This window comes from Eleginops maclovinus, chromosome 13 (assembly GCF_036324505.1).
Source record: "Eleginops maclovinus isolate JMC-PN-2008 ecotype Puerto Natales chromosome 13, JC_Emac_rtc_rv5, whole genome shotgun sequence".
NCBI lineage: Eukaryota > Metazoa > Chordata > Actinopteri > Perciformes > Eleginopidae > Eleginops > Eleginops maclovinus.
This window is the reverse complement of record NC_086361.1, coordinates 1,062,353-1,076,605: the sequence shown is the minus strand read 5'-3', so window position 1 is coordinate 1,076,605 and position 14,253 is coordinate 1,062,353. Positions and strand designations below refer to the sequence as shown.

Here is a 14,253-nt window from a genome sequence, read left to right as displayed (position 1 = left end):
TCATCCCATGAGAGTAGCCATACCCACACTCTGTGAGTTCTCGACTTGGCTGGAATATGAGCTGCAAGTGCATGAAGACAGCATGAAGTTGCCCAGCTCTTCAAGGCAGGATTCTTCAGCAAAGAAGAAAGAAAACCTTTAAAGGGACAAAAGGGGCCCTACAGGGAAGTTTCCACTCCCATTCTTTTTTCCCCAACAGGAAAAGGTGGACACAGTAATACATCCACACCCTGACATCGGGCTGTCCTCCTCCACAAAAAGGAAAATTTCAAAGACCTATTCCCCTTACTGTGAAAAAATGACGCCACTTTCTCAATGGGTGTAAAAAGGGTTAAAGGAGCTCACCAAGGGAAAAAAGAGTCGTGGACCCAAGCAAACAACAGTGCTGGCGGGGGTGGCCCCGTCCCCCATTTTTGCACCCCAAGTGTACACTGAAACCCTTTGGGCCCAAAACCTTTTAAACCCGGGAAAACCTTCTCATCCTCCATATGTGAATGAGGGGAAAAAGAGAAGGAGGTGGGGCCCCGCAAAAGCGAAACTGCGGGTAAGCCCCAACCAACGAAGTTTTTTTGAGATCGCCCCGTGTGCAGCCTTTAAAGTTTATAAAAAGTCAGTAAAGCCCTACTAAGAAATGGAGACAAGGTACTTGGGGGCCGTTTTCAGTTTTGGATGCCCGGGTTTCAGAGGGGACCTTTTACCCCTTAAAAGATGCTCCCACAACGTTTAGGCCCCCAAGGGGGCCCCAGGGGATTTAAATTTCTCAACAGGGGAAACGGGAAACCAACATGCTTCAGGGGGGCGGGGGTGTCCTTCACAGAAAGCATCAGTCCAAAACCCCAAAAAAAAACCCGATCCGTTTTGCTTTCACACAGAACTACTTAGCCTGACAGAGCACACCCCAATACCAGCACACTGCAGGGGAATTTCAAACCCCGGCAGGATTCCCCTCTTCACCCACTTAAAAAGGTACAACCATTCTCTTAATTGGATCTGATTTGGCCCCCCCATCTCATCACACCCCATAAAAAACCTTTCCGTCTGGGTCCCCCTGGTGGCCCCGGCCCGGGGGTTTGAAGCCCCGTTGGGGGGGCGCTGCAGGTCCAGCTCATGAACTCAAGGGGGGGTTTTGAACGGGCAACACGGCCCGGGGAACGCCACCGCTGGAAACAAGCTGAACAAGTGGGATTTGAACAGTCAGTCATCTGGGTCTGAAAACCCACTAATCCATCATTGCCAGTCCCCCCAGAAACCCTGACTCCCCTGTGATTCTCACTGCTTGTGTACCCCAGTTGTACGGGTCGGCCGACCTCACAAGGTTTTTACCCCCGGAGTTTCACCGGAGAGCTAAAAAAAAGCACCCTTTCCCTTCAAGAAACAGAGAGACCCCTTTTCCCAACGGGAAAAGCCCCGTTGAGGTCGGGGAACCTATTTCAGGGGGGTAGCAAGCTGAGTTTTTCTTTGCCCGAATGATAGGGGCTATGGAGGCTCCGCGTGGGAGGCCGCCTTAGGCATCCCAGTGAGCTAAAACCCCGACGCAGTCCCCCCAAATAAATCCTCAACCCTAACCCCCTCTGACCCGGGTGATCATCAAGGATTTGATGTCAACTTTTCCCATCCGGCCCAAGGGGGTTTTTTCGCGGAGGTGGGGAGAAAGTACGGGTGTTAAGAGGGGTGAAGCATTCCGGCGACACCAGTTCAAGTCCCACAAAGGGAAAAAATTTAGAGGGCGTCCTAAACCCCCCTCAAAATGGCTGACTTACCACCAGCTCGACAGCGTTTTTTCAAGCCAGCATTCAAACCAACTGGCGTGGACTGCTTTGGGCCCTATCTAATTAAAATTTTTAACGGCGGAAAGAGAAAAGGGTGGGGGGGCTGGTGTTCAAGTGCAAAGAAATACCAGGGGAGGGGCACATTGACCCCTCGCCAGCTTAGAGTCAGACTCTTTCCTCATGGCAATGAGACGCTTCATCTCAAGACGTGGGAAGCCTCATGAGATTTTGTGTGACCAGGGCACAAACTTCAAAGGAGGAGATCGCGAGTTGCAGGAGTCCTTCAGAGCACTTCAACCAGAGCTCCAGGCCCACCTTTCCAGTCAGCAGGTTCGATTTTGTTTCAATCCGCCAGGAGCACCGCACTTTGGTGGGTGCTGGGAGAGAGAAATCCGCTCTATCAAGACTTCACTGCAAGTCATCATTGGAGCGCAGACCGTCACCGAGGAAGTCCTGCGGACTGTCCTTGTTGAGGTTGAGGGGATCCTCAACTCAAAGCCGCTGGGCTACACGTCCGCAGACGCGGCGGACCCCAACCCAATTACCCCCAACTGCTTTCTCTTAGGACGACGAGATGCTTCGTTGCCTCAGGTGGTCTACCAGGACTCAGACAGCTGAGTCGACGACGCTGGCGGCACAGCCAGCTTCTGGCAGATCATTTTTGGAGGCGTTCATCAACGTACTACTTGCCAGGCCTTCAAGCCCGCCAGAAGTGGAAGACAGATGCCTCAGATCTTCAACTTGAGGATGTCGTGATGATCGTCGATCCCCAGCTTCCACGGGCTCTCTGGCCTGTAGGGAGAGTCACACACAGGTGTTCCCAGGACAGATGGGAAAGTGAGAGCTGCCAAGGTGGAAGTCAAGGGCAGGACTTACACCCGGCCAGTTGCCCGTCTTGTCCGGCCTTCCTGCTTTAACCTGATGATAGCTGACCTATTGTGTGACTTGTCTATTTGATGTTGATTGTTGATACAAGTGTGGATGTTGACCTTTTTTGATGTACAAATTAATGTTGTTAATTTGGGGGCGGGCTGTTAAAAAGGTCCACCGTAATGTAGGGAAAATGGACCAATCAGGGGGCAGTATGCACGTAGGGGAATTCCAGCAGGCTCGCGTAGTCAGTGGGGAGTAAGAGTTTAATGCGAACTCTGCGAGGAGTCTGGTTTGCCGCATTATTGTGCCTGTTTCTAGTGGACAGTTGAAGCCTACTTGACAGTTGAATGTGTGCGTGACAACTAAAAGTAAGTGCAAACTCTATTGGAACCGTTAGTTTAATAATGTCATGCTGTTCTTTACACTGTAAAGGGAAAATGCTAATTCTCCGCTTAGCAGGCTAGTCTGTGGTAGTTAGTTTAATGAACAATTTTGTAGCGTCTGTTAAGTGCTATTTCAGGTTTGGGAAATATGTGTGTAATTGTATGTATATAACCTGATAACTATGGTATGGTATAAAAGTGGTTGTAGTGCCCCTCCTGTTAATTTAGCAAGCTGCTAGTAAGCTGCATAGGGCAAAAACGTGTGTGCATGTGAGCCGTTAATGGCCACGAGGGTTTCTGCATGCGCAGTCATACCAGTCCACATGCTGTAGCAGCTACACAGGATTGATTCATCAACGTGGGATAACATACTGTATTTAATGTATACTTTATTCATTTCCTGTTTGTATGGGTTTATTTCAGAACCACACAACTAAGTATGTCATCGAATCTTCAATAAAGAAGACCATTGGGAACTGGTGGTGCTCATCTCATTTGAGTTTAGTTTAGCAGTCCTGACCGACTGGCTGTAGCGCTTCAAACCACATCCGGATCAGAATATTTATACAGTCCTTTAAAATTAGTTTTCCTCCATTTCAGCGCCTACCTTTGCCCCATTGATCTCTTGAAGCTGCATGACAGGTGGGAGTTTTTTAAATGCCATCCTTTCCTTTGCTATCATATACGCAGATCGGAAAGCATTGGACGTTTCCTCCAGCAACTTTCCGTTGATTGCGAGAATCTGGTTCAGCAGTATTGCTTGTTTTCTTGTTTCTGCCAGTTCAACTGCCCTGTTGTGCGCCACACTATCCCGATGCTTGTAGATTTTCTTACGCAAGTTGTTCTTAGTTTTACTGGATACGTCCCCGTTCATCCATTCTTCTGATAAGTGCACTCCACCTTTATCAGTACTGAGGAGAAGGCTTTTAGCATCCCTGCAGAGAGTACAGCCTATGGATCCATCCTTGGAGAATAGCCATGGGAGGCGTGTGATCCACTCACTCCACTGTTGGCTGGTCCAGCCATCCGGCAGCCGCCGGACCACCGCAGCAACTTCACCCCCCCGATCTCGAGCAGCAGGCAGGGAGGAAGAGGAAGCACAAGTGGGGTGGTCATCAGCAACATCATCATCTTCTTCCATATCTCCTTCGACCTCTACTATGGTAATTGTAGTCATCACGTTAGAAGCCTCTTCTCTTGGCTCATCTTCTTGTGTCTCTTCAGCACACAAGTTATCTTTAACTGTCAAGTTAGCACTAGCAGCACTGACATTAGCTCCCTCCTCTCTCGGTACTGTTGTAACAGCAGTCACAAAGGATGCTTCCACCAGCTACATTCGTTTGGTCTTCTTTATCAAGTTGTTTGGCAGTCTTTTTAAAGAAATTGCCCAGTGTAAGTTGTTGTTTTTTTCTTTTCAACATACTGTCAGCAGCAGCAACAATACCTTGTAAACATGTAGTGCTACAGTAAATAAACGATCACGTGAGTGAATTGGTAGTGGGCGGAGCTGCAAACAGCGGCAAGCAGGCGACACTTTTTTCATGAATCATAAACTCTAAATTGATAGTTTTCACGTGACGTCAGAATGCACGTTGGAGTGCAAGAAAAGCTTTCCACAGCTGTCAGCCACTGGAATTAACGAACCGATTACCTTTCATTCAAAATCACTTAATATCTCTTTGCTTAACATTGTCTGAATAAGGTAGTACAATGCAAGACAGTTGTTGCTCGGTTGATTGTTCAAATCGGCTAAGAGACAAGTCCGGACAATGTTTTTATCGCATAGGCTACCAGCAGATAAAGAAAACTCAGACGATGCTCCTACCCCAGAAAAGCTTCCAAAGTCAAAACAACCCTCAAAGTATGTGTCTTTGCAGTGATCGTTTTATCAAATGGTAAGTTCACCTTATGTAATTAAAATACTTAAACCACCGTCACCGTGTTATGAATCGTGTAGTTTCATAGACTGGCTGAATATCGCAAATTGAGGGTGAGAGTTATCTAGCTCAGAGGATGCTATGCTTTCCCAGGATAACAGTAGGCTAACCTAGTTCAGCCTACACTTTACCAGTTAGCTGCTGAAGCTTGTTTTGAGACAGAGGGCTGATTTGTAAGAAAATAATTATTTGCAAATTCAACTATTCACGTGTATAGCCTACTTTGAGGGCTGCCAAACTTTGATGGCATCTCCGAAGGCAGGGGTCACGTCTTATTGACTGTAACCACAACCTGTTTTTTTTTCTGCTGCTGATATGCCTAGTCCTGGCTTGTCTCCTCGCCGATTTGAACAACCAACCGAACAACAACTGTCTTGCATTGTATTACTCAGTCAGAACACATTAAGGTAGAGATATTCATTGATTTTGAATGAAAGGTAATCGGTGATCCTAGGTAAATTCCGGTGGTAGAACTAGACAGCTATCGAATGCCTTTCTTGCCCGCCAACTGGGCATTTTGACGTCATACAGCCTGACAACTATGAATAGAATTTTATTTCACTTATTTTACACCTTTGAAAAAAACATTACCCAAAATGGCATTTATTTGGTCATCATATCAATATTTTAGAGAGCTCCCCTAAAATTTCGCAAACCATGTTCCCAGGGGAGCTCATGTCACCACTAGGGGAGCTATAGCTCCCCCTGCTCCCCTCCAGTTCGCACCCTGCTAGAACCTCAGATATAATCTTGAAAACGTTTTTCCAGAATCCTGTTAGCTTTGAGCACAACCAGAAGGTATGGGCCAGGTCAGACGGGACAAAGGCACGTCTATTACAGGCCTCACTGGTGCCTGGGAAAATCTTCGCTAATTTGGCTTTGCTGAAATGCATTCTGTGTAGTACTTTGTACTGTATTAAATTAAGACGGGTGCAGGATGAGTAGTTCACTTGTAATTTGGCCCTTTCCCACCAGGTGCCTTGAAATTGGATTCCTAGCTCATTTTCCCACTCCTGTTTAATTTTGACCAGCAGACAGGGGCTGGATTGAAGGATATTTGTGTATAACTTTGACAACATCCCTGCCAGGCTTTCAGGCCTGTCAAGAATATTTGGTAAGTCTGCAGGCAGTGATGGGAATGTGCTGCAATGATCTTTTTGCTTTGGGGTAAGTCATACTCATGGGACAAACGTTTAAAGTCAACAAATGTCCCATTTAAAAACAGATCTCGGAATGATATGATACCTTTCTCCTGCCAAACTGTAAATGCAGAGTCAAGCTTTGATGGTAAGAAATTATGATTATTGCATAATGGACCAAGCAGGATGAAATTGTTTAGTTTGAAGTGTTTGCGGAACTGTGTCCTTATTTTCAAGGTTGATAAGATTACAGGGTTTGAAGTATAAGTTGTGCCGGAGAATGGTAAAGGGGAGCATGTCAGAGCTACAAGTGAGGAGGTGTGGCAGGAGAGAGACTCCATTTTACACCAGTCTAACTCACTCTCATACCACCAGCTGAGTATTTTTCGTATATTTGCTGCCCAGTAGTAGAACATGAAATTAGACAGGCCCAGGCCACGCTCTTGTCTTGCTCCCTGCAGTGATCTTTTGTTAATTCTGGCAACTTTGCCTGCCCACAAGAATGGAAGGATAATTTGGTCAAGCTTCTTGAAAAAAGATTTTGTCAAGAAGAGAAAAAGGAACAAAAATCTCGGCAAGACATTCATTTTTATAGTTTTTACCCTGCCCGCTAATGACAATGGCAACCTGGACCATCTCTGTAGGTCAGCTTTCACTTTATTCATTAGTTTGCCAATGTTATTTTTATGTAACCCCTGAAATGAATCGGTAATGTTAATCCCTAGATATTGAACACTTTCTGGTGAAAGATTGAAAGGAATTTGTCCCTCTGTGAGTGTTTTGGCTTTAGAGTTAATTGGGAAACACACTGTTTTTTGGAGATTGATTTTGTAGCCTGAAAACGTGCCAAATTCCTCCAGTATCTGTATTATTTTATTAGCGCAGGTGATGGGATCTGCTATATAAATGAGTAGTTCATCTGCATACAGGGAGACGCGGTGCTCCATATTTCCCCGTCTGATACCTTGCAGATGTGTTGAAAGGTCCACCGTAATGTAGGGAAAATGGACCAATCAGGGGGCAGTATGCACGTAGGGGAATTCCAGCAGGCTCGCGTAGTCAGTGGGAGTAAGAGTTTAATGCGAACTGCGAGGAGTTCTGGTTGCCGCATTATTGTGCCTGTTTCTAGTGGACAGTTGAAGCCTACTTGACAGTTGAATGTGTGCGTGACAACTAAAAGTAAGTGCAAACTCTATTGGAACCGTTAGTTTAATAATGTCATGCTGTTCTTTACACTGTAAAGGGAAAATGCTAATTCTCCGCTTAGCAGGCTAGTCTGTGGTAGTTAGTTTAATGAACAATTTTGTAGCGTCTGTTAAGTGCTATTTCAGGTTTGGGAAATATGTGTGTAATTGTATGTATATAACCTGATAACTATGGTATGGTATAAAAGTGGTTGTAGTGCCCTCCTGTTAATTTAGCAAGCTGCTAGTAAGCTGCATAGGGCAAAACGTGTGTGCATGTGAGCCGTTAATGGCCACGAGGGTTCTGCATGCGCAGTCATACCAGTCCACATGCTGTAGCAGCTACACAGGATTGATTCATCAACGTGGGATAACATACTGTATTTAATGTATACTTTATTCATTTCCTGTTTGTATGGGTTTATTTCAGAACCACACAACTAAGTATGTCATCGAATCTTCAATAAAGAAGACCATTGGGAACTGGTGGTGCTCATCTCATTTGAGTTTAGTTTAGCAGTCCTGACCGACTGGCTGTAGCGCTTCAAACCACATCCGGATCAGAATATTTATACAGTCCTTTAAAATTAGTTTTCCTCCATTTCAGCGCCTACCTTTGCCCCATTGATCTCTTGAAGCTGCATGACAGGTGGGAGTTTTTTAAATGCCATCCTTTCCTTTGCTATCATATACGCAGATCGGAAAGCATTGGACGTTTCCTCCAGCAACTTTCCGTTGATTGCGAGAATCTGGTTCAGCAGTATTGCTTGTTTTCTTGTTTCTGCCAGTTCAACTGCCCTGTTGTGCGCCACACTATCCCGATGCTTGTAGATTTTCTTACGCAAGTTGTTCTTAGTTTTACTGGATACGTCCCCGTTCATCCATTCTTCTGATAAGTGCACTCCACCTTTATCAGTACTGAGGAGAAGGCTTTTAGCATCCCTGCAGAGAGTACAGCCTATGGATCCATCCTTGGAGAATAGCCATGGGAGGCGTGTGATCCACTCACTCCACTGTTGGCTGGTCCAGCCATCCGGCAGCCGCCGGACCACCGCAGCAACTTCACCCCCCCGATCTCGAGCAGCAGGCAGGGAGGAAGAGGAAGCACAAGTGGGGTGGTCATCAGCAACATCATCATCTTCTTCCATATCTCCTTCGACCTCTACTATGGTAATTGTAGTCATCACGTTAGAAGCCTCTTCTCTTGGCTCATCTTCTTGTGTCTCTTCAGCACACAAGTTATCTTTAACTGTCAAGTTAGCACTAGCAGCACTGACATTAGCTCCCTCCTCTCTCGGTACTGTTGTAACAGCAGTCACAAAGGATGTGCTTCCACCAGCTACATTCGTTTGGTCTTCTTTATCAAGTTGTTTGGCAGTCTTTTTAAAGAAATTGCCCAGTGTAAGTTGTTGTTTTTTTCTTTTCAACATACTGTCAGCAGCAGCAACAATACCTTGTAAACATGTAGTGCTACAGTAAATAAACGATCACGTGAGTGAATTGGTAGTGGGCGGAGCTGCAAACAGCGGCAAGCAGGCGACACTTTTTTCATGAATCATAAACTCTAAATTGATAGTTTTCACGTGACGTCAGAATGCACGTTGGAGTGCAAGAAAAGCTTTCCACAGCTGTCAGCCACTGGAATTAACGAACCGATTACCTTTCATTCAAAATCACTTAATATCTCTTTGCTTAACATTGTCTGAATAAGGTAGTACAATGCAAGACAGTTGTTGCTCGGTTGATTGTTCACATCGGCTAAGAGACAAGTCCGGACAATGTTTTTATCGCATAGGCTACCAGCAGATAAAGAAAACTCAGACGATGCTCCTACCCCAGAAAAGCTTCCAAAGTCAAAACAACCCTCAAAGTATGTGTCTTTGCAGTGATCGTTTTATCAAATGGTAAGTTCACCTTATGTAATTAAAATACTTAAACCACCGTCACCGTGTTATGAATCGTGTAGTTTCATAGACTGGCTGAATATCGCAAATTGAGGGTGAGAGTTATCTAGCTCAGAGGATGCTATGCTTTCCCAGGATAACAGTAGGCTAACCTAGTTCAGCCTACACTTTACCAGTTAGCTGCTGAAGCTTGTTTTGAGACAGAGGGCTGATTTGTAAGAAAATAATTATTTGCAAATTCAACTATTCACGTGTATAGCCTACTTTGAGGGCTGCCAAACTTTGATGGCATCTCCGAAGGCAGGGGTCACGTCTTATTGACTGTAACCACAACCTGTTTTTTTTTCTGCTGCTGATATGCCTAGTCCTGGCTTGTCTCCTCGCCGATTTGAACAACCAACCGAACAACAACTGTCTTGCATTGTATTACTCAGTCAGAACACATTAAGGTAGAGATATTCATTGATTTTGAATGAAAGGTAATCGGTGATCCTACACTGTAAGACATTTCAGGTCAGTTCAACTTGCAAATGAAGGTTCACCTGCTGCCTTAAAACTGCAAGTTAACTCAATTTAAGATTACCTTTGTTTCAACTCTGAAAATAAAGTTCAAAAGGTTGATTATACTACACTGTTCTAGTTGTCACAATGTTGTTTTTTAAGTTGTCAAAGTTGACTTAACTTTTAATCACTTGTAATGTTAACTTGATACCATTAGTTGAAACAAAATATAGTTATACATCATTGATACATGAAAACTTTTAATCACATCTTGTTTAAACTTGATACTGTGAGTTAAAACAACATTTTTTTTAAACATTATCAATACAATAACATTCTTTAGCTAGTAAAACAAACAGATATTTCATTATTATTGTAACTCACAGTTCTGAGTTAAACTAACTTAGCCGTATTTATACGACTCCCCATTTAAAGTTAAGAGGATTAAAATTCTAAATTTGTTTCAACTTGCATGGTAAATGACAGAGCTTCACACTGAATTCTTGCATTTGTCCAAGAACATTTATTTTATAAATACATTTATATAAACTTTAACAGAAGTTAAAGGTTTTAACATGCCATACCCAATGTATGTCTCTGTAATGTACAGAGGGTGGACTTGCAGACAGACAAGACAGTCAGACAGAGGGTGGACTTGCAGACAGACAAGACAGACAGACAGAGGGTGGACTTGCAGACAGACAAGACAGACAGACAGAGGGTGGACTTGCAGACAGACAAGACAGACAGACAGAGGGTGGACTTGCAGACAGACAGACAGAGGGTGGACTTGCAGACAGACAAGACAGACAGACAGAGGGTGGACTTGCAGACAGACAAGACAGACAGACAGAGGGTGGACTTGCAGGCAGACAAGACAGACAGACAGAGGGTGGACTTGCAGACAGACAAGACAGACAGACAGAGGGTGGACAGACAGACAGACAGACAGACAGAGGGTGGACTGACAGAGGGTGGACTGACAGACAGACAGAGGGTGGACTTGCAGACAGACAGCGAGACAGAGGGTGGACTCGTAGAAAGAAAGAAGGTGAGGTGGGGTTGAACAATGAGGTATGTGAGATAGTAAACAGATAATCATAAAATCTCGACATGAATATGAACAATGTGGAACATTGATACATCTTAAACATGTCTTGGCATCAAAACAGGCCTCACTGAGGTTGACAACCGAGAGTGCTGGGGAAAGGGGGACAGATGGGCAGGTGTCATAAGAGGCAAAAAGTGAGATAACCGGTCCATATCGTCATATGAACAAAAACAATGGTGTACATTATAAATACTTACTTACTTATCCTCACTTAAATTTGTGTTAATTGAACACAATTTTAAAACTGTCAATGAGAGAATAAGTATGGCAAAGTTGTACAGAGGAAAAATGTGGTATACGCAGAGCTTTACAAAACATCAACATCCACGTCTAAAAGATTCTTTAACCACAATTCGAAACAAGTTTGTTTTCATTATACCTCAAAATGTTTTGCACATTTGAACTATTTTAGATTTTTCAACAATTTCAGATTTTTCAACTTCACAAGTGACACATTTGTCACGCATACCTGACTTGTGCTGAACAAACTAAGCCGATGAAAACCTGTATGCTAGTGTAAAGAACAAGGCAAGCTTCCCAAATAACTGCTGCCTCCTAGTAGTTGCTTGACGAGTGCATTTCTTTGTTTACATGCGATATCTAAGCAGTTTATTTCTGAGTCCATGGATTCTGGCTGAACATTGGTCCGGTTTAATGTTCATGACAACCCTCTGCAGGAACTCAAAAGAATACTTCATATTACGTGGGTACTCAAGGTTTAGGCAGTAGATTGCACCCAGTAACATGGCAAAGCCTGTGGACACATCTCGGAGGTCATGTAGGATGATCTTCTCCTCTACTACCAGAGCCACGTTGAAAACATCCAATGGAAATGCATCATGCAGAGGGCCTTCGTGTCCAATCAACAGTCCAACTTGCATCCCGCTCATTAGCATGTCAAGGGTTTCACCATGAGCCTGAAAACATAAAGACAAAAACACACATCTTAACTGACTGACTTAAACATCACTGCTAGGCTAATAGAGAAAGGCTACAAATGTCTTTGACATTAATTGAGTGAGTGTTGTCATTGCCTTTCTGAATGTTCATTGTTAAGCCCAAATAATAAAACAAACCAACAGTAATTTTGGCCACTAGGAGGAGCTAAACTGAGAGAAAATGTACTGAATGTTCTCTATTTCTCAAAAATGTAGTATATTCTGATTTTAAGTATGAATAAGAATTCAATGTTATATACATTGCATTTGAAATGAAAGAATGATTATAATAGACTATGCATCATACAGCTACATGCACATGGACAGAAACTCCGGGACACACCTCTTAACTAGCATATAACATGTGGTCCAAAAAAATAAATCTAGGATGTAGCCTACTACTTTATCATCTCAGCAAACCCTTCTCTGATATACTATACTATATATAGTATATACTATACTAAGCTATTTTAAAAAGTAGCCTAATGTGATAAGTTAACATTACATTATTTAAAAACAATATAAGTCTGGATATTTTATTACATATTGGTTAAGTTACTGCATTTTAGGTTTCATTACATTTTCAATTTAAATTAAGGGCACATTTCATTAATTTTTCACTCATTTACTATTTTATTTGTAAAAAATTACCCCTTACGACTTATGAAAATAAAAAATGTTAAAACAAAACAATGTAATATAAAATGTGTAAATACGGTGTCTTACATCACACATCCTGATTATGTCAGAGGAATCTTCTGCAAGGTAGCATGGAAGACCAAGTAGGACAGCTGTTCTTTTGTTTTGGTTCGTGTCCTACAAGAACAAGACAAGAGTTTGTGAATAAGATACCCAAGCCAGAATACTAATTTTAGTACATTAACAAGAAATGATTTCTGTGCAGTACATACCTCCTTTTGAAGACAACTGAGAACACTGCTCAGGCGCACCCTCCTGCCTGATGCAGCAGCTTCTCCGTACATCTGTAGAACATCTGGCACCAAGGCATCAAGTCCATCCAGGAATGACTCCAGCAGGTCTTTGGTGACGATTCTACTGAACTCAGCACTGAGCTGAAACCAATAATATTACAGCAGAGAAAAGGGCAATGAGTGAGGGAAAATAAGAGCAGCATAGAGCTCTAAGGGACACAAGGGAAACACAAATATGATTGCAACATATAGTGCATAGTTTGACTACCTAAAACAACAAAATATAGGATTTCTATGCTGTACTCAGTTGGCAAAGAATTACCTGTCTCTCACTAAACAATGCAGGCCATCTGTCCTTGACTGCAGCAATGAGTGGCTCGTCACCAATGATCTCTTGTCTTCGCTGGGAGAATGTTGCAGTCATCAATTCATCGAGCAGGTGCAAATCTGGCTCTCTCTTCTGCACTTCCAAAAGCATGGTCTCACGATCCTTCTCTGATTTAACAGTAGTTTGTCCATCAGGTGGCTCTGGTAAGTAGTGGATCTCTCCCTTTTTTGCCTTCTTGACTGGCTTGGTGTTTCCCTGTCTTTTTCTTTTATTTACAAGAACTTCAGGGCATCCAGCTGCCATCATCCTCTGACGGTAATTGCCCATCTTGAATATCAGGCTGAATCTCCAGCAGTACCATCCTTTACCTGAACCCGGCTCCCTGAGACAAGGATGCTTTGCAACAAGAGCTTTGGCTACGCTTTCTAAATTGTCTTTACTTGGATAGCAAGTGATTCTGGTTATGCTATCAGCCAGTCTGTCCAGTATTTCACTCTTCACACTCTTTGAGATGACCGTCGCAGCTCCATCCTTGGCATAGGCATCATTTGCTACCCTCAGCTGAAACTCAACGTCATGGGAGAAATCTGAAATAACAAAGGGATCAGGCCATTCTGAAGAATCACCACTACTAGGGGGCTCGGGGCTTGCACTATTCTGGGAACTAAGGCTTGCAGTATCTAATGTCGAGTCAGAAACTGGTTCAGAAAACGTGAACAGAACTTTCAGTGTGGCTCGTTCAGTTGGTAGGTCCTTGATGTCTGTCAAATTGCAGAGCTCATTCCCAAAGTCTGGATCTTCAAACTGTAAAAGGAACTTCCCACGGAGGCCCAGAGTGTTGCCCAGAACTACACATAGCTCATCAACTGATGGGGGAACCTCCTGTAGGGTGACACGTCTTATTTCCTGAGGTGAGACGATGACTCTGAGAAGCATCATTGATGAGATACCAAGAACTGAAACACAGTGAACAAACAAGAAAACGCTTCATTAAACAGTAAATAACATAAATCTAAAAGAAGCTGTGAATGGAGTTAAAACAGCAGAGAGATTACAACAGATAGGGAGGGTGAATTCAGAGATCAGGTAGCCATTTCTACACTACATCGTTATATAGCAAATAGTGTCGTCTAACCTTTAAAGTGCAGTTTATATCCCGTTATGTGGTCCAAAGATTAAGAGTTTGTTTAAATTTATGACAAACCAACCCAATCAAATATTACCTTAATGTAACATGAATGTCCTTGGAGTGAC

At 43.4% G+C, this 14,253-nt stretch overlaps 1 protein-coding gene across 1 annotated transcript; it reads right to left on the bottom strand.

The window, feature by feature from the left end:
• Positions 1–2,497: 2,497 nt before the first annotated feature.
• Positions 2,498–13,511, bottom strand: LOC134875202 (uncharacterized). Its single transcript, XM_063899668.1, has 5 exons — positions 12,994–13,511; positions 12,651–12,812; positions 12,466–12,555; positions 11,513–11,718; positions 2,498–2,561 (listed from the first exon to the last, which is right to left on the bottom strand). The coding sequence occupies exons 1-5, from the start codon at positions 13,324–13,326 to the stop codon at positions 2,498–2,500; spliced, it is 855 nt and encodes a 284-aa protein (XP_063755738.1). The 5' UTR covers positions 13,327–13,511.
• Positions 13,512–14,253: the final 742 nt, after the last annotated feature.

Coding starts and splice junctions, on each gene's coding strand:
- LOC134875202 (XM_063899668.1), bottom strand. CDS start 13,326: ATGGGCAATTACCGTCAGAGGATGATGGCAGCTGGATGCCCTGAAGTT. Junction 12,813..12,993: donor CATTGTTTAGTGAGAGACAG/GTAATTCTTTGC, acceptor TATTGGTTTCAG/CTCAGTGCTGAGTTCAGTAG. Junction 11,719..12,465: donor ACATAATCAGGATGTGTGAT/GTAAGACACCGT, acceptor TTATGTTTTCAG/GCTCATGGTGAAACCCTTGA.